The 19,878-nt window shown below is 36.4% G+C and overlaps 5 protein-coding genes across 12 annotated transcripts; 1 reads left to right on the forward strand and 4 right to left on the reverse strand.

The window, feature by feature from the left end:
• Positions 1-1,131: 1,131 nt before the first annotated feature.
• LOC111791585 (NAC domain-containing protein 96-like) lies at positions 1,132-1,632 on the reverse strand. Its single transcript, XM_023672976.2, has one exon. It carries the CDS (start codon positions 1,630-1,632, stop codon positions 1,132-1,134), a length of 501 nt encoding a protein of 166 aa, XP_023528744.2.
• A 1,662-nt stretch (positions 1,633-3,294) lies between these two features.
• Positions 3,295-7,403, reverse strand: RIP2 (ROP interactive partner 3). The gene is made up of 4 exons (XM_023672977.2): positions 7,185-7,403; positions 6,081-6,175; positions 5,269-5,455; positions 3,295-5,171 (listed from the first exon to the last, which is right to left on the reverse strand). Exons 2-4 carry the CDS (start codon positions 6,098-6,100, stop codon positions 3,528-3,530), a joined length of 1,851 nt encoding a protein of 616 aa, XP_023528745.2. The 5' UTR covers positions 6,101-6,175; positions 7,185-7,403; the 3' UTR covers positions 3,295-3,527.
• A 1,091-nt stretch (positions 7,404-8,494) lies between these two features.
• POP4 (ribonuclease P family protein) lies at positions 8,495-12,424 on the reverse strand. 2 transcript variants are annotated; one of them, XM_087122520.1, is made up of 9 exons: positions 12,291-12,424; positions 11,417-11,684; positions 11,244-11,320; positions 10,637-10,887; positions 10,048-10,116; positions 9,897-9,955; positions 9,505-9,606; positions 9,215-9,371; positions 8,495-8,844 (listed from the first exon to the last, which is right to left on the reverse strand). In XM_087122520.1, exons 2-8 carry the CDS (start codon positions 11,655-11,657, stop codon positions 9,262-9,264), a joined length of 909 nt encoding a protein of 302 aa, XP_086978646.1. In that variant the 5' UTR covers positions 11,658-11,684; positions 12,291-12,424; the 3' UTR covers positions 8,495-8,844; positions 9,215-9,261. The 2 variants fall into 2 exon arrangements, with proteins under 2 accessions (XP_086978646.1, XP_023526523.2); XM_023670755.2 differs by having other exon boundaries at positions 8,495-8,865.
• Positions 12,425-13,547: 1,123 nt separating this feature from the next.
• On the reverse strand, positions 13,548-15,388 carry IRX9 (Nucleotide-diphospho-sugar transferases superfamily protein). Of its 2 annotated transcripts, none has more exons than XM_023672210.2 (3): positions 14,552-15,388; positions 14,199-14,430; positions 13,548-14,118 (listed from the first exon to the last, which is right to left on the reverse strand). In XM_023672210.2, exons 1-3 carry the CDS (start codon positions 15,172-15,174, stop codon positions 13,936-13,938), a joined length of 1,038 nt encoding a protein of 345 aa, XP_023527978.2. In that variant the 5' UTR covers positions 15,175-15,388; the 3' UTR covers positions 13,548-13,935. The 2 variants fall into 2 exon arrangements, with proteins under 2 accessions (XP_023527978.2, XP_023527977.2); XM_023672209.2 differs by having other exon boundaries at positions 13,548-14,121; positions 14,552-15,381.
• Positions 15,389-15,802: 414 nt separating this feature from the next.
• LOC111790004 (Tetratricopeptide repeat (TPR)-like superfamily protein) lies at positions 15,803-19,317 on the forward strand. Of its 6 annotated transcripts, none has more exons than XM_087122515.1 (3): positions 15,803-16,146; positions 16,245-16,300; positions 16,419-19,317. In XM_087122515.1, the coding sequence occupies exon 3, from the start codon at positions 16,741-16,743 to the stop codon at positions 19,216-19,218; it is 2,478 nt and encodes an 825-aa protein (XP_086978641.1). In that variant the 5' UTR covers positions 15,803-16,146; positions 16,245-16,300; positions 16,419-16,740; the 3' UTR covers positions 19,219-19,317. The 6 variants fall into 6 exon arrangements, with proteins under 6 accessions (XP_086978641.1, XP_086978642.1, XP_086978645.1 ...); XM_087122516.1 differs by having other exon boundaries at positions 16,429-19,317; XM_087122519.1 differs by having other exon boundaries at positions 16,500-19,317.
• The last annotated feature ends 561 nt before the right edge of the window (positions 19,318-19,878 follow it).

Raw genomic sequence — 19,878 nt, forward strand, 5'->3', positions numbered from 1 at the left:
AAAATTATTTTCTTTTACTAACTATTATTATTATATACGCATATATTTATTTTATTTTTATTTAATTTCATAGTTATCTTCTCCAACAACTTTTTTAACTATTTTGAAAATGAATCAATATCAACAATAAATTTTAAATAAATATATATTAACTAATATTTTATTTTTATTTAAAATAAAATTTGAATAAACCAACTAAAAAAATTTATAATTGAATTAAATTAGATTCATCATTTAATGAGAGTCCCGTTGGTAAGAAAAAGCCATTATATATATATATATATATATATAATATAATTTTAATGTTGCCTATTACAACCCTATAAGCATTTGTAATAAAACAAGAAATTTTTTACAAGTCAGATGCTAAATTGAAATTTCGAGCCTAACAAATTAAATCGCATGTAGATGCATTGGCTCGAGATCGATGGGATTAATAGATTTGATATTCGTCACAAAACATCGCTCAAATTTAATGAAAAAAAAATGTAACTTATTTATTTGATTTCCATAGTTCTTTTCCCTACCAAAGTAAATGTTTTTTTACCATGGAAGTGGTAAATCATCAAGTAATGAGAGGTCGTCGTCCATGCAAGAGAAGTCGATATCTTCCAATGGATCGTCAAGTTCTTCAAAAAATTGTTCATTGATTTCAAACATTTGTTCTTCATTTGAATCTTCGGCTTGTGCATGTATTTTAATGCTCTCGGTTGATATGGGATTCATAAGTTCTCTAAGAGATTGTTCGTCGATTTGAAACGTTTCTTCTTCAGGGTTTGCAATAGCTTGCTCATGTACTTGAATGGTCTCGGTTGAGATGGGATTCATAAGCTCTCCATGAAATTGTTCGTTGATTTGAAACGTTTCTTCTTCAGGGTTTGCAATAGCTTGCTCATGTACTTGAATGGTCTCGGTTGATATGGGATTCATAAGCTCTCCATGAAATTGTTCGTTGATTTGAAACATTTCTTCTTCAGGGTTTGCAATAGTTTGCTCATGTACTTGAATGGTCTCGGTTGATATGGGATTCATAAGCTCTCCAAGAAATTGTTCGTTGATTTTAAACGTTTCTTCTCCAGGGTTTGCAATAGCTTGCTCATGTACTTGAATGGCCTCGATTGATATCGATGTCTAATCTTCCCTTCTATGGTACAAAATCTTCTGTCGAATCTTACAATAAACGAAACGATCATGTACGTTCCCGTTCGGTACGAGATCAGGATTAATAGTATACTCATGCATGATCCACGAACAATTCTCGTCACTTTTCCCAACCTTAGGATTCTCGTAATGAAAACGTTTTAAAGTCCCAAGTAGAATATGATCATCAGAAGAGAATATTTTAACAGCACCACTCTCTCCACTCCAAGTTCCACCATGGGAGCCAACCTTTCTGATGACTCGAGATTTTTTCTTCTTCAACTGCGTGAAAACGTGGAGGTATTGATCGTCGATCCCTCCGAAATTTTGCCATAACACCGAAGGTTCCTCGCTGTAAAGGTCGACGACGGGGAGCACGTATGGAGTGTCGTTTCCGACGATTTTATGGTGGAGATAGAATTGGAAGAGTTCTTGATCGGTGGGACAGAAGACATAACCCAATGGAAGTTGGTTTAATGCTACAGTGGCCATGATGCGAGGGAGGAACGGAAGGCAGAAATTAGGAAGAAATCCACAGTTGTAATGAATGGAACTCTGTAAGTCTTGGATAATCCATTTATTTATATGGGAAAAAGGCCGAGATTTTTTCGAGATTATTACACAATTTTGATTTACTTTGAAGATATATTTTAAATCCAATTAGAATTTAAATAAATATTTTTTTTATTAAATTAAATTATTATAACATTTTTAAGTTTAATTTAATTTTTATTCATAAATAAATATATTGTGAATGAAAGGCCTTGAATTTTAGGGTTTAAAATTTATTTAGTAATTATATCTCGTAATTCTATCTCTATCTTTATCGTGTAATAATACATTAAAAATAATTATGATATGTGATACATTAAAATGTTTTTTAATAATTAGACTCCAATAAAAATAAAATAATTAATATTATTTAATTATCTAAAATTGAGTAGTTATAATAAAATTAGATATAAATCAACCGTATTTTTATGCAACATCAAAGTTCAAATATCCTGCAACAGACCAATCTATTTATCGTTATTAAATTGGCCACGGAACATATAAAAAATATTCGTGTTAGACGAACACGACTCTCCACTGTTAAAATGTCTAGCCCAATAGAGTTAAGTCCATCCATTGGATGAGTAATTATATTTATGATTTATGATTTTATGAATAAATTTAGGAAAATGATTTAAGTATTTTAGAAGAAAGGTTGAGAAATGTTAGGAAGAGATTGACTAGTATACCCTCCATCCTACTTAGCTCATCGTCCAAAAAAAATCTCGAGCAATACAAAGGAGTAGTTTCTACAAAGTTTTTGTAAATCTCTTTCTACAGAATAAAGGAGTAGTTTCTAAGCAGTGTTTTGTAAATCTCTTTCTACATAGTGTTTTGTAAATCTCTCCTCGATTGGTCTTAATCTCTCCAAAAAAATCCTGAGCAATACAAAGGAGTAGTTTCTACATAGTGTTTTGTAAATCTCTTCTCGATTGATCTTAATAAAGTGTGCGAGTGTTTCCCACATAGAGTTGTGTTCAACATCCACAATGGTATAATATTGTACACTTTGAGCATAAGCTCTCAGGGCTTTGTTTTGGGTTTCCCAGAAGGCCTCACATAATCATGGCTTTGCTTTGGGTTTCCCCAAAATGTCTCACCTTCCCTCGAATAAAGTACGCCTCTTCATAATTGAGGCTCGAAAAGGCCTCAAAGCAAAGTCACAAGAGCTTATGCTCAAAGTGGACAATATCATATCATTGTGAAGAGTCGTATTCGTCTAACGCGGTATCAAAGTCATGCCCTAAACTCAACCATGCTAATAGATTGGCAAATCCTAAAATGTCGAACAAAGTATTGTGAGCCTCGTATGCATAGTCAAAAAGTGACTAGAGAAGACTTCAAAGGGGTCGAGCCTCGATTAAGGGGAGACATACTTTGTTCGAGGGGAGGTGTTGGATGAAAGTGTCCCACGTCGGTTAATTTAGAGAATGGTATGAGGCCTTTTGTGAAAGTTCAAAGCAAAGCCATGAAAGCTTATGCTCAAAATGAACAATATCATATCATTGTGTAGAGTCGTGTTCGTCTAACAACTAACAACGTGTATATTCATTAATTATTTTTCAATATAATTTCAAGAAAATGACAGAAAACAAAGAAAACTTGGAAAAAAAAACTCCAACCAAATTCTATTACCGTCCTAAACAAACGAACCAGTTTAAAAGATGTAAGCGATTGAAATGTAAAATTATACATTGCCCATTTGCCACTGCATACAATAATACTACATATTAGCATAGTCTTCGAACATGAAACAAAGCAAAGGGCAATGGGAAAGTACAAGGAAGAACAGAAGACATCATAAACCATTCAGTTCAGACAGTATTATAGTTAATTCAGTAACCAGTTTTCTTCTGCTCTTTCTTCCACAAAACTCCTATCTTCTTCAACACATTTCCATTCTTCTTTTTTGGCGACGCCTCAAGATCTTCCGAGTATGGTGACCCCATAGGGTAATTGTTCTCCAAACAAACTAGTTTATCAACAATCTTCCCATTGTTCCCAGTTGAGAGTATTGCAGCAGCTGCCTCAGCTGCCTTCCTCCACTGCTCTGCTTGCACTTTCAACCTCCTCAGCTCAGCTTCCATTTCAGAGCTTGCAGCCTGTGCAGCATCCAACTGCTCGGCCACTCGTACCGCTCTTCGACTACTTTTATCTGCCTCTTCTGTTGCGTGCTCAAGTTTCATCAGCGCCTCCTTCTCTGCAGCTTTGGTTGTTTCTGCTATACTAACCGCTTCCTCATTGATCTTCTCAATTTCCTTCTTGAGTGCATCATTTTCCTCTGTTGTACCCTGCAGCTGTGTTTCCTTTTCCAAGAGCCTGTTCTTCAGCTCCACCATATCAGCCTCTAACCTTTGTAGTTCCATTGCTAGTTCGGACTCCCTGTCGACTGGTATCATTTTGCTTATCTCTGAGTTGAGAATCTTGTTCTCCTCCACAGTGCTACACAGTTGAGTTTCTTTTTCCTTAAGCTCTACTCTCAGTTGTTCTAAGTTCGCCCTGGTCTCCTTAAGTTCTGCATCCAATTCTGCCTCTTTTTGACATGACTCTACTTTCATTTGTTCCACAAGTTCGTGAGCAATTCTAATTTGCAATGTTGAACGAACATATTCCTCCTCGAATCTTGCCTCAGCTGCCTCCAATGCAGATTTTGACTTATCTGCTTCTAATCTCATAGCGGTTAGCTCAGTTTTTACCTCATCAATTTCATCCTTTCCATCGTTTTCCTCAGCAGCTTTTGCATTGACGTCAGGATCTAAATCATTGTCTTCAGAATCTAACAAACCTTTCTGAATCTTCTTGCCGATTTGTTCCTCCAATGATTGAATCTGAGCTTTTGATTGCTCCAACTCTAATGACAGAGAGTTGTAAGCGTCAATGGCTTTAATTCCATCCGATTGCAGCTTTTCCACAGCTGCCTTGGCTGTTTCAAATTGATTATGATTTTTCCTTACAACTTCAAGAGCTTGAGCTTCAGATTCTTTACAGTAACTAAGCTCATCTTTCAGTTTTTCAACTAGGGAGAGAGTCTCTGATAGCTGTGTTCTTAAACAATCTATCTCAGTTTGTGCAGACTCAGCAAGCTTACTCTGGGTTCCTTCGGATTCAGACGCCATCTCCAACTGGACCTTGAGCCTCTGAACTTCATTCATGGCAGAGGCCAATGAAGCAGCATCAATTGAATGTTGCTTTTGAATGGCCTCAAGTTCAGACTGCCATGCTCGATCACGATCTTGAGAAATTTTGTGCAATTCTTGAACACGATCTTCCTCCGAAGTGGAGAGTTCGAGCACCTGCTGTTGGGATTCTTCAAGCTTGGCAGACATATCTGATAGTTGTTTCTTTGCTTCTTCTGCCTCCTGTCGGGCCTGTGTTTTGTCTGATTCAGATGCGTTCAGTTGGTCACTTGTTTTCTTGAGTTCCTCCTGGAGTTGAGAAAGCTGTGATTCCAATTCAGCCACTTTGCTAGGTCCTTTACTCTGAAATGAGAAAAAAAAAATCCTAATAACAACAAATCAATGTGATATGGTATAATCTAGAACCACTATCATTGGTCATAAAATGTAAAACAAGTACCTCAGTGGCCAGAGATCGTGGTGACTTGCGGTCAGTCACCACCCTAGGACTCCTCTCTCTCGGTGACTTGCTAGCAGCAAGTGGAGAAGTGGAAATGGAATCAGGATGTGAGCTTGGAGTTTTAAGTTGACGAGCGGTTCTAGGCGTCCTGGGGGATTTTCTTTGAGGTACTTCTGAGGAGCCAACTCTGCAGTCCAATTTAAACAACTTTTAATATCTGCCCATAATATAACGTTGCTACTTAGCTATAGCAGTAGGTGCCAATGAACCAAAAGTGTCTTTTATCCTGAGAGAGGATAGCGGATAAACACACAAATCAATGGAGGATAAGCTACCATGCATTTTCTGTGTTCAGCGTAGCTTGACTTGTAATTAAGAACATATCAATCTCTGATCAGTCTTCACTATTGAGTTGAATCTCTGATAATAATTTAAATTATATATTATCACTTCAATCATGATCCTAAATGTTAAACTATACATATCTTTAGACCCCACGTATAAGGAGAGGTCAAATTCCACACTTTTTTCTCGAGTAACGTGAATTTTTATCTGCAAATCAATCTCTCAAACCGACCCAACGCGCAACTAGATCATGTAATTTACCTCATCTAAAACCTTGCATGATTGCATCATGGACAGTATTACTTCTTTAAGTAAAACATAAACATTTCAGATTACAGTTAAAAACAATCAGAAATCAAGAATGAAAAGTGGGAAGCCAAAAGATAAAGAACAAAAGAAATCCGTTCGATTAAGCGGCCAGAGGGTGCAAACAGCTATGCAATTCAAAAACTAAACGATAGCCTTACTTTGCTTTGGGTGTCTGCATGCTTGTGTGTTTCCCTTAGAAAAATAATCAAGCAGATAAAATAATTGAGTTATAGAGTCTTCTGACCCACAGTACCTGAAAGAGCCGAGAGAATCTTGCGTGAGAAAAAGAACAGAAAAGGGAAGCCAATATATGTTTGTACAAAAATTATTTACAAAGGATAGCAGCCTCACTACCAGAGATCAACATCAGTACCAAACTTAACAAAAAAGACAACACACAATGCAATCCCTTCAAAGAAACTCCAAAAAACTAACCCCACTATAACCAACAAAAGCCAAATCCATTTCAATTTAGCCTTTTTTCAAATAGGAAAGTAAATGGAAAATTGTAAGAAAGAGAACCCTATATTTATCATTAGGCAAAAAACATGTTTCGGACTTTTAACATTTCCCTTTTCCCTTTTGCCCCTCCTTTTTGCCCTACAGTGACCTCTGTTTGAAACGCACTACTCTGGCCCAAGGGCCCCTGAAATTCATTCAAACGAATTATTACATGAAATTCCGTATTTAAGGAGTATTCCGCCGGGTTTTTCAGAGAAAAATTAGCTTTCATTTGAGTATTTTAATTCCAGATACACTCAGAAATGGAAAAAGTATGAAGTTAAGCAAACTATAAAGCAATGTATTCAATGGTGGATCATAAAAAGCACTAACAAGTGGATTAAAGAAACAAACACATCCGAGGAAGAAGCAAAACAAATATTAATGGAGAATGGTGAAGAAGGGCTTTCAGAGTCGGCCCAGTTGGGTAAATAAACTGAACTCACAGATCTGAGAGTATAAAGTATTCAACATAAAAACAAACAGTAAGCAGAATCACAACACCAAACTCGCCATAGAAGACGAAGAGACTTCCAGAAAGAAGCAAAACCTCAACAGTTTCGCATCGTAAAAATCAAAACCATCCGGAAAACGCGACGATTGCTTCCAAAACGCTTAACATTACGCGAAATCAAAGCGCACGTCAAAAGAAAACAGATCTTTCAGCAAGTAGAACAGAAATGGCGCATATATTGGCTATTATTCTCAAACAAACAGCATTTGGCGAAGCGGAAGGAGGCAGTAAAACAGGGTGTTGTTACCCGAAAATGGAAATCTGCTGATGCAGCTGATGCTGGTGGCGATTTTCCTTATCAAATTCGCTTGAAATTACAGAAACCCTAGCTTTTTGAGTTGAGGCTGTAAAGGAATGGTGAAATGGAGGTGCTAGTTCTTCATCATCTTCTTCAACTGGTTTTGTGCTCAGTTCCCGAGTTCTCTTTCCATTTCTCACTCTTCAAAAGTCTGTTATGTTATGTCAGTGGGAGGGAGCGAGTGAAGAAGAAAAGCAACGTAAAATCAGTAGTACGATACATTTCTTTATTCAGTGGCCATTTTTTTGGGCCACGCTCCTCATGCTTCACGCGCTTCTCCACCCTCCAATCACGTTTTTTCTCCAGTTTTTTTTTATGGAAAATAATCTAAATTGATTGCTTTATAAATTTTAATTTAAAGTTTAGATACTATAATATTATAATATCCAAAGTTTAAAAGTATCCATCGAATATTAAATTTAAATCAATTTTGAGTTTATTGTCTAATTTTTTTAAAAAAATTTAATATGTATTTAATAAGTTTCTCGACCTTCAAAATGTATAATAAATTATTGAATTTTTAATAATTTTTTAATTTGATGTTAGAGGAATCACCAAATTTATAAACATCGAAGTTTATCAAGAAGGTGGTGGTCCAAATGACGTGTTTTATATCTAATAAATTTGTGAATTTCAAAAAATATAAAAAAATATAATAATAAATAAAATAAAATAAAATTGAGAACTTTTTTTAAATAATTATTAGATGTGGACTCAAATTAATTTTTAAAATATTATATATATATATTTAACCGTGTAAGACTATGATTTCATTGTAACATTATCCTTCTATGTTTTCATTTTTGAAAGCTTAATTATAAAATGATTTTTTTAGTATTTAATTTCAATATAGAGTTTTAAATTATAAATTAATTTAAATAATAATGAGGAGATTATTTTATCCGTTTTTTTTTAATGTGACCATAAGTGGGAGGCATTGATGTTGGCCACAATGACCCAAATGTTACATTCCTATGAGCTTGTGCTCTTTATCATCATTGCATCAGCATCAACATTCATCTTGATTCTAAGCCAAGCAACCATTTCCTAAAATCATTTCTCTTTTTTTTTTTTTTTTTTAATTTTCGCAATAAATAAAATAAAATATGATTTGTAATCACTTCTAAACCAAATATACTTTTGAAACTGAATTTAAAAAATAATAAATATAATTTTTAAATAAATAATAAAGTTTAGGAGTATTCTTTTCATAGATTATAGTAATTAATATAATATTATCATGATTAATTTTTTCAAAATGAATATAATTCGGTGGTTTTTATATCTATTATTTTCTTAGAGTTGGAAAGTTCAAATTCAAATAAATAAAGCAAATAATCAATATAAAAATATTAAGTTTTATTGCGTTGTGAAACAACTTGGTTAGTGCCGCACATGGGAGAGTAGGTGTGGGGCGGCCGTACCGGCGGAGGAACCGTGGGAGAGAGAGAGAGCGACGCGGTGGACCTGAGAAGGCGCGTACGGCGGAACCACCGTAACGCGGCGGCCATCTTGTTGCAGAGAGGAAAGGCTTGTGCCATATTGTGGTCGGTGTCAATTAATGTTTGTCTCGACATGAAACAAACCCTTTCTCGTTGTCTGCTTCTTGCTGCATAATGGACCACCACCTCTACAATTTAATTAAACTATAAATTTATATTTGAATATTTAAATTTTAAAAAGAATTAAATATATTTATAAACTTTTAAAAATCAACCAGCTTATTCAATCTTAAAATTAAAATTTCACATTGCTAAACTTGTATTTTTGAAGATTCAGAGACCAAATTTAGTTATAAATTTGCAAGATGATGACAAAATTCAAGAACTCGTTATTAAACAAGCTTAAATTAACTCGTTTCTGTATAAACTCGACGTTTTCGACGGTTCGACGGTTTTTCCTACGACCATGTCACAATTTCAATAATCTAACTACCCCAGAAAACCCCTTTTAATGGCTTAAATATAGTAGAGAATTACCTGTACACTGTAAATATTACTGTATAATTGAAGATCATTGACTGAAATCAATTTTTAGATGGCAAACTGGGGATTCTTGAACTGAGTTTATCTCCGAGTAAGGTAATTTTCCAGCAATCCCATTGGAAAATAAACACAGAAGACTTCTTTGGCACAACTGCAAGATCAAAACCACAAAATAAAGAAACATTCAAGGTCATTTGTTAGAAAAACTTGGCCAAATTCATAGAACTTAATTGGTTTTGATCACAGAAAATGCAACAGATTCAAGATTCATAAGTAGGAGTTACCTCGAAACTTATCATCTTTAGTCACAATTCCAAATGTTTCTGCAGTTTCGCGAATCATGATGCCGCTTATTCCAGTAAAAGCAGGTATTTTACACTCAACAACTGCAGTGGATATCATCAAATCATAAAATAGCCAATATGAGACAGAGAAACACTAGTATGAAACCTCATGCTCTTATTACAGAACCATTTTAATTGTATGCTTCTTTCTGTAGTCTACAAAATTCTCTAATTGTTCTTGTTTTGCTTCTTTCTGTAGCCTTCTAGTTGGTTGGGTCTTGTTTTTTGTGCTTTCTTCCATGGTATGAAAATTGGTTTATTTGATGAACAAGGAATTTATATAAATATGATGTGAATGCAAACAATTCAATAGGAGAAAAGAATGGTTTTACCTAGGATCATGGCACCATGAAGATCTGCGACGAGAAGATTTCGAGCTAATGTATCTGGCCTGCAAGATTTGAAACTCTGATCACCCAATGACATAGATAACTATCACTAATACAGGCAAAACATTGATGTAACAAAAAGAAAAAATCTAACCCAACATGGCACAGCCGTTGTTTCATGTAGCTTTTCCACATATCGTGCATTGGCCAAAAGATTTCAAACCTGAAATAGAAAGCGCAATAATTTATGGTCAAACATAAATGATAGTGACAGCAAAAGAAAACCCATTTCAATGGGATGCTTATGAAGAACAAACTTAGAACTCTATTGATTCTAATTCCCTTTTGATGAATAACCTTCTTAATCCTGTTTTGATGGATGACCATCAACAAATAGATTCTAATTCTAATTTCAGGAGAAATAGACACTTTCATCAGCCTTTTTCCAAACAAAATAATCCATTGTCAAACATAAATGATCGTGGCAGCCGAAGAAAACTCATTTCAATGGATGCTTATGAAGAACAAGTGTAACATTCAGTAGAGTGCAACAAACATGACTTTACTCAATAACCATCCAAATTTCATTTTGGATGGATATCGATCAACTACTAAATTCTAATTCTAATTTCAGGATAAACAGACATATTCAGCATCATTTTCTTATTCAATCCTATATGGGATAAAATGGGGCGAGGAGATGGTGATGAGAGCTCTAAACCAAGGATTAAAATGGAACTCACTTATGGAAATCAGAAGGCAGATCAAATGTTCCACACTTTTTATGTTGCTTCATGGACATATGCCTTTTGGATCGTTTTGAATTGCTCTGCAAAGCTCTCTTACGAGAGCCAATCATTCCAGCACGTTTGGGAACAAAGTTATCAAGAAGGATCCAAGCATCAACTTTCAATTCTCTTGACCGCTTAATGTAACCGTTAGTTCTTAGCTCATGACAAATCTTGTCAACCACTCTTCCTCTATTACTTGAAACCTACAGAAGACGTGAGATTCAGTATGAGTTTTATTAGTTCTCGTTTGATAAACGGTTTCCTTTTATAGTTTAATGTTTTAAAAATGATGCTTATTTCCTCACAATTTTTAGGGCATTTTTTCATCTTTTTCATACCACGTTTAATTTCTTAACTAAATCTCAAAAACAAATTTTTAAAGACTACCTTTTTCAGTTTTCAAAATTTTGCTAAGATATTGAAATTGCTTTTAAAAAGCTGGATGCAGACATACAAACGTGTGGATGAAATAACATTTATAAGCTTAATTTTTAAGAAACAGAAAACCAAGTTATAAATGTTGAAAGGCCCTTTTAAGTTTCCAGTGATGCCAACTTACATCCATATTTGTAGACATCAAATTTTCATTCACAGCAGCTGAGAGGGTGAAATATATAGGGTCGCTTTCATTCACATCTGCACATGAAAGAAATCAACTAATAATAAGCAAACTAAAACATACTGCCTTCCCAGCAAACGAAAATATTAAAACCATAGTTACGACGAGGGGACCTTTATTTGAGGGTTTCCCTTCAGATGGCAAAAGAATTGAAGAATCATACTGATTTCCCGAAACAACAGTTGAAGAGGAGTCGTTCAAAGTAGCTTTTCCCTTGAATTCTTTCTTTAATTTCTCTGTAGAACCAGTCTTCTTCTGTTGTTGAAGAAGTTCGACTTTCGCAGCAGCACACCTCCGCTCCAATGCCTCCAAAGCGTGTTTCCTTAAATCTTGAGAAGCTACATTGCCCGCCATTGGAAATGGGCAGTTGATTAACCCTTCCTGAAACAATATATGATTTTTTAATACATAGAACTCGAAAAAACATGCAAAGAAAACAAAGGTAGAGGTCCATGAACACTACTTTGATTGATAATTGTGTTGACAGAAAAATCATGATCTAGAGACACGCCAATTTTCCGTAGAGACCAAAGCGTTATACAGATTATCAAAGCCTCAATTGACTAACATATGCAACAAATCAAAAGGCAGAGGGTAGCACATGGCAGTTCAAATTTGCCGCGGGGCTGTTTCTATAGTGGCTATTCGGCCATTGTTTTTGACATAAAAAAAAAATCATAACAGCTACTCCATTCTTTCGAAATTGGTCGAATTTGAAAGGATTTTGAATTTAGGCATGTAAGAAAATAATGGAACCAGATTGCCTCCCAGTAATTTCTTCTATATTACTCAGTTTCTTCTTTATTCAAGCAAACACAACGGCACCCAATCAACCTGCTTTTTTTTTTTTTTTTTTTTTTTCTATTTCATCTATTTTCATTTAAACTGATTGAACTTTCAGTGATGAAGAACTTAAACAAAAACTCTTGATTTTCTTCTCAGTATGTGTATGTACAAACTAACATAACATGCCCAGATAAAACAGACCTTGGAGTCGGAAAAGATGAGACTGCAGCGTGCTGCGACAGCCGCTGAGACGATGTCCAGCAGGATCGGCGCGGTGAGAGAGGTGCAGTGGCGGACTCTGGGAGGGAGGGGCTGTAACGTGAAATAGGCTTGTTCGAACCGGTAAAATAAATAAATTGATGAGAAGGAGAGGAGGGGCGGTGGCGATTCGACGGTGGCGGGAGTGTGAAAATAGGGTTTAGAGAAATAAATAATAGAAATGGCTAAATTATTAAAAAAAAATTAAAAAATAAAAATATTCGAAATTCAAAATAATCTCGATTTAACCAATTATTATTATTACTATTTTGCTATTAAATTTAGATGGATATTTTGTTTAAAAATTTTTTAAAAAATTGTTCCATAATAAAATGATAGATTATATTGTAACGAATTATATTGATATTGCTATATATGTGGATATGGGCTAGTTTATTTAATTGATATAGATAGTAAACGATTATTTATAGTAAAAATTTGATAAATAAATATATGATAAATATTTATATAAATAGACAGTTAATTCCGATAAAACTTATATAATAAATTGAACTATATATAAATTTTTTAGTAATATTTTGAATATATATCTTTTGTTTTGTATACTGTGTATATATTTGAAGTTATCCATATAAATCTTTAACCAATATTCACCCCTATTCTTTTTTAGCTAGATTAATGAGTGTTGTAGGATCCTTGCTATCAATTTTGAAGCAATCTTCATTTAAGCCATAGTCCACCTTGAGACAAACGGAATACCACCTCAACCTGGCCAGAGATGCGCGGATATAGCAACTATTGCTTATCCGGAGGAGTAAGTGGCGTTCTTTCTCGAGCTCCATTATTCTCTATGACTCTGCAACCTAGATTTAGCTCTCGTCGATTTAGTAAGGGACATGTAATTCGGGAGAATTGGTGAACTAGTTTGGCTTTCGTTGTCCCATACGGATGATCTAGGTCCTCCGTTGCTACGCCTAACCGACTTGTTTGACTGTATTCTCGCTAGGCTCTTGCAATCATCATCTAGAATCGAGCTCTTTCTATTAAGTTATGCTTCATGATCACTGTTGACCGTTTTCAAACTCAATGAATTTCTCCTCCATATTTGAATTCTTAACATTCTCTTATTCTATCCCTACCTAATCATAATCATAAAGCATAGAAATCATTTTCCATTAATGCTAATTAAGTTATGCTAAAATTAAATTCAGAAACTTATTTATTTTAGAGATTTTTAAATAGTTGATAATCCAAATTTGTATTTCATCATTTCTGAAATTATCACCGTTTTCAGAGTATCCCAAAATTAAATTCAGAGTACAGAGTCAACTGCCAGCCCACTGGGCTAACAGTCAACTAATTTGTTCTTTAAATGGGCCCACGTACACAATGGGCCAGAGTACAGTGCCAACTACCAACCCACTGGGCTAACAGGTTAACCAATTTGTGCTTTAAACGGGCCCACTCCATTCCGAAACGGTTCTAAAACCCGAAGTCCTCTTTCTAAATAGAAATAAAAGAGATTAACAATTACCATTAAAAAAGAAAAAAGAATAAAAAATCGGGAATATCAAGACCGTTGGATGGGTGAATGTACCCTCCTACAGATTACTTTTGGGTTTGTTTATCAAGTTCCTTGCTGTGACGGAGTCTGGGTGACCTCCTGTACAGGTGGCAACTGCTGAATGGGCGGAGGAGTTTTAGTGAAGGAACGAAGGTTCCACAACATGATCTTTGAGCAATCTCCCGAAGGAATGCCGGTAAGTTTAGCTTCATCTTCAAGGACTACTTGTTTCACGAAATTAACAGACTTCTGATGAAATTAATAAAAATCATTAGGAGTAATTACTATAAATAATTACAAACAAAATCATAGAAATTTAAACATACCTGAGAAGTGTCTTGGACAGAGGAAGTTCGACCCCATCTCTCGGGGTCCCAAAGAATGGAGCTATTGAAGGCAAAACTGGAGATATGGATTTGGGGCTTAGGGTTTTGAATTTGGTTGCTCATTTTCTTCAAATGCCATCCGATTACTTGAGAAGAATCACAAACAGGCCCTTCGATTACTACCTTTTTCTTGTTTGCGGTCACCACCGCCATTGGCCATGTCCCGAACACTCTGAATTCAACGCCAATTTTGAATTTGAATAAGCAAATGATTATAGAGAAAAAGAGAGAGAGAGAGAAGGAGAAATCGTATTATAGAGAAAAAGAGAGAGAGAGAGAAGGAGAAATCGTACTCGATTTCTCGGAGTTCATCGAAGAATCGAAGATCGTAAAAGTTGGAAAGTCCGGCGAAATGAACGATTCCACTAAGGCGATGATGTTCGATGTGCTTCAAAGCGACGTTCCTTTGATGATTCATCTCCGCCTCTGAATCCGTGAAATTCTCCTTGAAAACCAAATGTCTGTACATAATCCCTGTTTTCCTCATTATCTCCGCCAAATTACTCGATTCACTCTTCGCCTCCACCACAATCCACAGCAATGGCTGACCTATTAGCCTAATCGTATTCGCCAATCGCCTCAGCCCTACTTCTCTCAACCTATCCCTACTGCTCGTCGGCGTCACGATTATGATCTGCCTTCGCGGCTCCATTTCCGGTTCCTCTTTCCGATTCTTCTCCTCTGTTTTCCTCGCCGGCGGTGGTTCCGCGAGCACGTTCCGGCTGAAATTCGAAGTTATCTGAGCGGAAATCGGAGGAGGAAGGAGTTCGGTTCTATTGGAGGGGGCGGAGGAGATGGAGGATTTGGCGGAGGGAGCGAAGCCGGTGAAAAAGCCCATGATGAAGCAGAGGGAGAAGTGGAGGATGGCTTTCTTGCAGAGCTGAGCTCTCTTCTTAGGTCTTTCAGTAGATCCCATTTTGGAGAGATGTTATGGTGGAAGGAAGTTCGGAGAGGGAATTTAAGATGAAATCTCATTGTGTTTTTGCATGGAGGAGGAAGCGGAGGAGACGGAGGAGGAGATGGTTTGATTTAGCGGTTTCTTGAAGTCAAAGGAAGAAGGAAAATAAGGGTGTTTCTTTGTGCACCAAATTGTTGGGTGGGATGGAACCCATCAACTAATATAATTAACGTTAGGATCAAAGCCATTTTCTTCATGGTGGTTGCAAATTTCTAGATTATATATATATATATACTCATATTAATCAAAACATTATAACAAAATAAAAATAAAAATATGTTGAAATATCGTTTTAGTCCCTATACCTTTTAAATATTACATTTTTTTTTATTTTATTTTAGTTATTAAATTTTAATTGTTTTATTTCAGTCTTCAAATCTATAAAATATTTATTTTAATCCATAAAATTTTTAAATAGGGTCATTTTAGGTTTTTGTTAAGTTATTTTTCTATTTAAAATTTATTTTTTTCAATGTTTATCTTTAATTTTGTGTATTATTTGATTTTTAGGAGATAAATAGTATTCTTATGATATGTTTTTATAGATAAAAATAAAAATTTTATATTAAATAAAAAAGGTTAAAGATTAAATTTTATAATTTAATTTATTTATAATTAATCTTATTTCCCGCTATAATAGTATCAAATAGTACGAAACTACCCATACGGCCGTACCACAGGTCAAAAGTAAGCACCATGCCGTCCAGTTCGAATCAAAGACGAGGAAAATGAACGAAGCTCAGACCTCTAATGGAGTTTCCCTCTTCTGCAGAGTTTTAATTCCTTTACCCTTTCTTCCGCTCGTTTGCAGTTCGAAACCGCAAGGATTTAGGTATTTCCCTCCCCCGAGGACGTTGTTCTTCCATTTGTTTGGAAGTCCCGGCTTTTCTTCTTCTTCTGCTGCTGCTCCAGAAATTGTCTTTGGATAATGTCTCTGTTTCTAAATTTCAATTTATTGGACATTTTTTTCGCCTGAATATCGGCATGACCGATGAATTTTTTCATTTGTTCGGTTGTGCGGCTTGAAGTCTATCTGTTATCATGGAATGATATTGCGACGGGAACTCCAAAATCTCCTATTGAGGTACGCTTTTTGGACTCTGAATATTGTTTTTTCATGTGGGATTCAAAGGAATTTTCGTAGTGTGTGAATATTTGTGATGGTTCTGTATTTTTTTCGATATTGAAATGTTGTACGCAAGGTGTTTGAAGAATGTCCGCTTAGAGATATAGCTTGCATGTTTCGACGGGAACGGTGACACTCTAATATAGTTGGTTTTCAGAACTGGAGCTGTACACATTTGGCGCACAAGGTATTTTCTAATGTGGAACCGGTAAGTTCTGGTTTGACTTCCCAGATTTGAATGGCTGATCTAGGCACTGCCTCATCTGTTCAATTTCTTCCACCCCATGGTTTCTGGTTATTTCCTATGCCATCAGTCTCTAAGTCGTACAGGAGATAGTAGTTTAGATCAAACATGGTTGAAATCTCCATGTGGAAGTTGACTCTTGCAGTTGCAGGGGATGGATAAATTGAAAAGCGGTGAAGTTTTTTCTCTCTTTATTTATGCACCATTCATTTGTGAATCTCGTGCTGTTCACTGCAGAATGACATTTATAAGAACCTTAAGTTCTATATATTTTGTAACTTATTCATCAGAAGCTATTGTTTTCTTCAACCCTTGTAGTCCAGCTACCTCAATAAAGAACTTCAAACCTCAACTGCATTTAGCACTCTCCCATATTCGACTCAATTCCCAGATTGCCTTTTCTCCCCGCCCTGTTGCTGAACATTCTTATGATGATAATATAATCTCTCTCTGCAAGAAAAAATTACACAGAGAAGCTCTTCAAGCATTTGATATTTTTCAAAAGTGTTCAAATTCTCCATTGAACTCTATCACTTATACCCATTTAATCCACGCTTGCTCTTCTCTAAGATCCCTAGAACATGGCAGGAAAATACATTGTCATATGTCGACATTCAACTACCAGCCTGATTTGATTCTTCAGAATCATATTCTTAATATGTATGGGAAGTGTGGGTCTTTGAAGGAAGCAAGAAATATCTTTGATGCAATGCCCCTGAAGAATGCGGTATCTTGGACCTCCATGATATCTGGATACTCACATTATGGTCAAGATGATAATGCCATTACATTGTATGTTCAAATGTTACGATCAGGACATATTCCTGATCACTTTACCTTTGGAAGTGTAGTAAAATCTTGCTCAGGACTTGATGATCTTATGTTAGCAAGGCAACTACATGCCCATGTTCTAAAGTCAGAATTTGGCGGTAACCCAATTGCACAGAATGCTCTAATCTCTATGTATACCAAGTTCAGCCAAATTGCTGATGCAACAAATGTCTTCTCTCATATTATTACAAAGAATCTAATTTCCTGGGGCTCAATGATTGCTGGGTTTTCCCAGCTTGGTTATGAGATTGAAGCTTTATGCCATTTTAGGGAAATGCTTTCCCAGCCTATCTATCAGCCAAATGAGTTTGTCTTTGGTAGTGCCTTCAGTGCTTGTAGCAATCTTTCAGAACCAAATTGTGGACGCCAGATACATGGCTTGTGTATAAAATTTGGGTTAGGAAGGGATCGTTTTGCTGGATGCGCCCTTTGTGACATGTATGCAAAGTGTGGATTTTTAGGATCTGCCAGAACAGTATTTTGTCAAATTGAAAAGCCTGATTTAGTAGCCTGGAATGCTATCATTGCAGGATTTGCTAGTGTTGGTGATGCAAAGGAATCCTTGTCATTCTTTTCTCAGATGAGGCATACAGGACTTGCTTCAAATGATGTCACTGTCCTCTCTTTACTTTGTGCTTGTTCAGAGCCTATGATGCTTAATCAGGGAATGCAGGTTCACTCCTACATCATCAAGACCGGGTTCGATTTAGAGGTTCCTGTGTGCAACGGTTTGCTTAGCATGTATTCAAAATGCTCAGATTTGAATGATTCACTTAAAATATTTGAAGATATAGGAAATAAAGCTGATGTCGTTTCATGGAACACCATGCTTACCGCATGTCGCCTGCAGAACCAAGCTGGGGAGGTTTTAAGATTAATGAAGCTAATGCTTGCTTCTCACATTAAGTCTGACCGTGTTACTTTAACTAATGTGTTGGTGTCATCTGGACAAATAGCATCATATGAAGTGGGAAGTCAAGTTCACTGCTTTATCATGAAATCAGGACAGAATCTTGATACTTCTGTTTCGAATGCGTTAATCAATATGTATATGAAGTGCGGATCCCTTGGATGTGCTCGAAAGATGTTTGATTCGATTAACGATCCTGATGTCATTTCATGGAGTAGCTTGATTGTTGGATATGCTCAGGCTGGATGCGGTGATGAAGCTTTCGAGCTGTTCAGAACCATGAGAGGCCTCGGCATAAGGCCAAATGAAATTACATTTCTAGGAATCCTTACTGCTTGTTGTCATATTGGAATGGTAGAAGAAGGTTTGAGGTTATACAGGACAATGCAAGAGCGAGATGGCATTTCACCAACCAAAGAACACTGTTCGTGTATCGTTGACTTACTCGCCCGTGCTGGATGCTTGGATGCAGCAGAGGACTTCATCAAGAAAATGCCTTTCGAACCCGACATCGTCGTCTGGATGACTCTGCTAGCAGCATGTAAACTCCACGGTAATCTTGAGGTTGGCAAAAGAGCTGCAGAGAATGTATTAAAAAATGATCCATCGAACTCCGCTGCGCTCGTAATGCTCTGTAACATCCATGCTTCTTCGGGCCGTTGGAAAGACTTCGCTCGAATAAGGAGATCAATGAGACGGATGGATGTGAGCAAAGTTCCCGGTCAGAGCTGGATTGAGATCAAGGATAGAGTTCATGTGTTTTTTGCAGAAGATAGCCTGCATCCAGAGAGAGGTAGAATATACACAATGCTAGAGGAGTTGATGTTGCAAGTTTTAGATGATAGTTGTGATCCATTACCGATGGAGTATTGTTTGGGTTACAAAATATGATTAGTTATTCAAGTAGTTTTTTTAGATGTACATTGCTTCTCGCAATAGAAATGGGTATTTATTCTTTTGACTAAATTATCTTTTGTTTTTTATATATTTATGTAAGATAGTCTTAGAAACATTAATAATGTGGGCCGTAGCTCAGGGTTCAAACTCGTCACACTCAATTCAGGCTCAAATAATGTGGGCCGTAGGAGTTAGGCCAGCCCATTAGCTCAGGGTTCAAACTCGTCACACTCAATTCAGGCCCAAATAATGTGGGCCATAGGAGTTAGGCCAGCCCATTAGCTCAGGGTTCAAACTCGTCACACTCAATTCAGGCCCAAATAATGTGGGCCGTATGAGTTAGCCCAGCCCATTAGCTCAGGGTTCAAACTCGTCACGCTCAATTCAGGCCCAAATAATGTGGGCCGTAGGAGTTAGGCCAGCCCATTAGCTCAAGGTTCAAACTCGTCACACTCAATTCAGGCCCAAATAATGTGGGCCGTATGAGTTAGCCCAGCCTATTAGCTCAGGGTTCAAACTCGTCACGCTCAATTCAGGCCCAAATAATGTGGGCCGTAGGAGTTAGGCCAGCCCATTAGCTCAGGGTTCAAATTCGTCACACTCAATTCAGGCCCAAGTAATGTGGGCCGTAGGAGTTAGGCCAGCCCATTAGCC

Source organism: Cucurbita pepo, chromosome 3 (genome assembly GCF_057944985.1).
Source record: "Cucurbita pepo subsp. pepo isolate OVF chromosome 3, ASM5794498v1, whole genome shotgun sequence".
NCBI classification, from domain to species: Eukaryota; Viridiplantae; Streptophyta; class Magnoliopsida; order Cucurbitales; family Cucurbitaceae; genus Cucurbita; species Cucurbita pepo.

Excerpts from the sequence above, each read along its gene's own strand:
- LOC111791585 (XM_023672976.2), bottom strand. The coding sequence starts at position 1,632 with ATGGCCACTGTAGCATTAAACCAACTTCCATTGGGTTATGTCTTCTGT.
- RIP2 (XM_023672977.2), bottom strand. The coding sequence starts at position 6,100 with ATGCAGACACCCAAAGCAAA. Across the intron at positions 5,456-6,080 it reads ATGCAGACACCCAAAGCAAA|AGTTGGCTCCTCAGAAGTAC; the intron begins GTAAGGCTATCG and ends ATTGGACTGCAG. Across the intron at positions 5,172-5,268 it reads CACGATCTCTGGCCACTGAG|AGTAAAGGACCTAGCAAAGT; the intron begins GTACTTGTTTTA and ends TTCTCATTTCAG.
- POP4 (XM_087122520.1), bottom strand. The coding sequence starts at position 11,657 with ATGGCGGGCAATGTAGCTTCTCAAGATTTAAGGAAACACGCTTTGGAG. Across the intron at positions 10,888-11,243 it reads TGATGTCTACAAATATGGAT|GTTTCAAGTAATAGAGGAAG; the intron begins GTAAGTTGGCAT and ends CGTCTTCTGTAG. Across the intron at positions 9,372-9,504 it reads TAAAGATGATAAGTTTCGAG|TTGTGCCAAAGAAGTCTTCT; the intron begins GTAACTCCTACT and ends TTGATCTTGCAG.
- IRX9 (XM_023672209.2), bottom strand. The coding sequence starts at position 15,174 with ATGGGATCTACTGAAAGACCTAAGAAGAGAGCTCAGCTCTGCAAGAAA. Across the intron at positions 14,431-14,551 it reads GATGAACTCCGAGAAATCGA|AGTGTTCGGGACATGGCCAA; the intron begins GTACGATTTCTC and ends CGTTGAATTCAG. Across the intron at positions 14,122-14,198 it reads CTGTCCAAGACACTTCTCAG|AAGTCTGTTAATTTCGTGAA; the intron begins GTATGTTTAAAT and ends TAATTTCATCAG.
- LOC111790004 (XM_087122515.1), top strand. The coding sequence starts at position 16,741 with ATGGATAAATTGAAAAGCGGTGAAGTTTTTTCTCTCTTTATTTATGCA.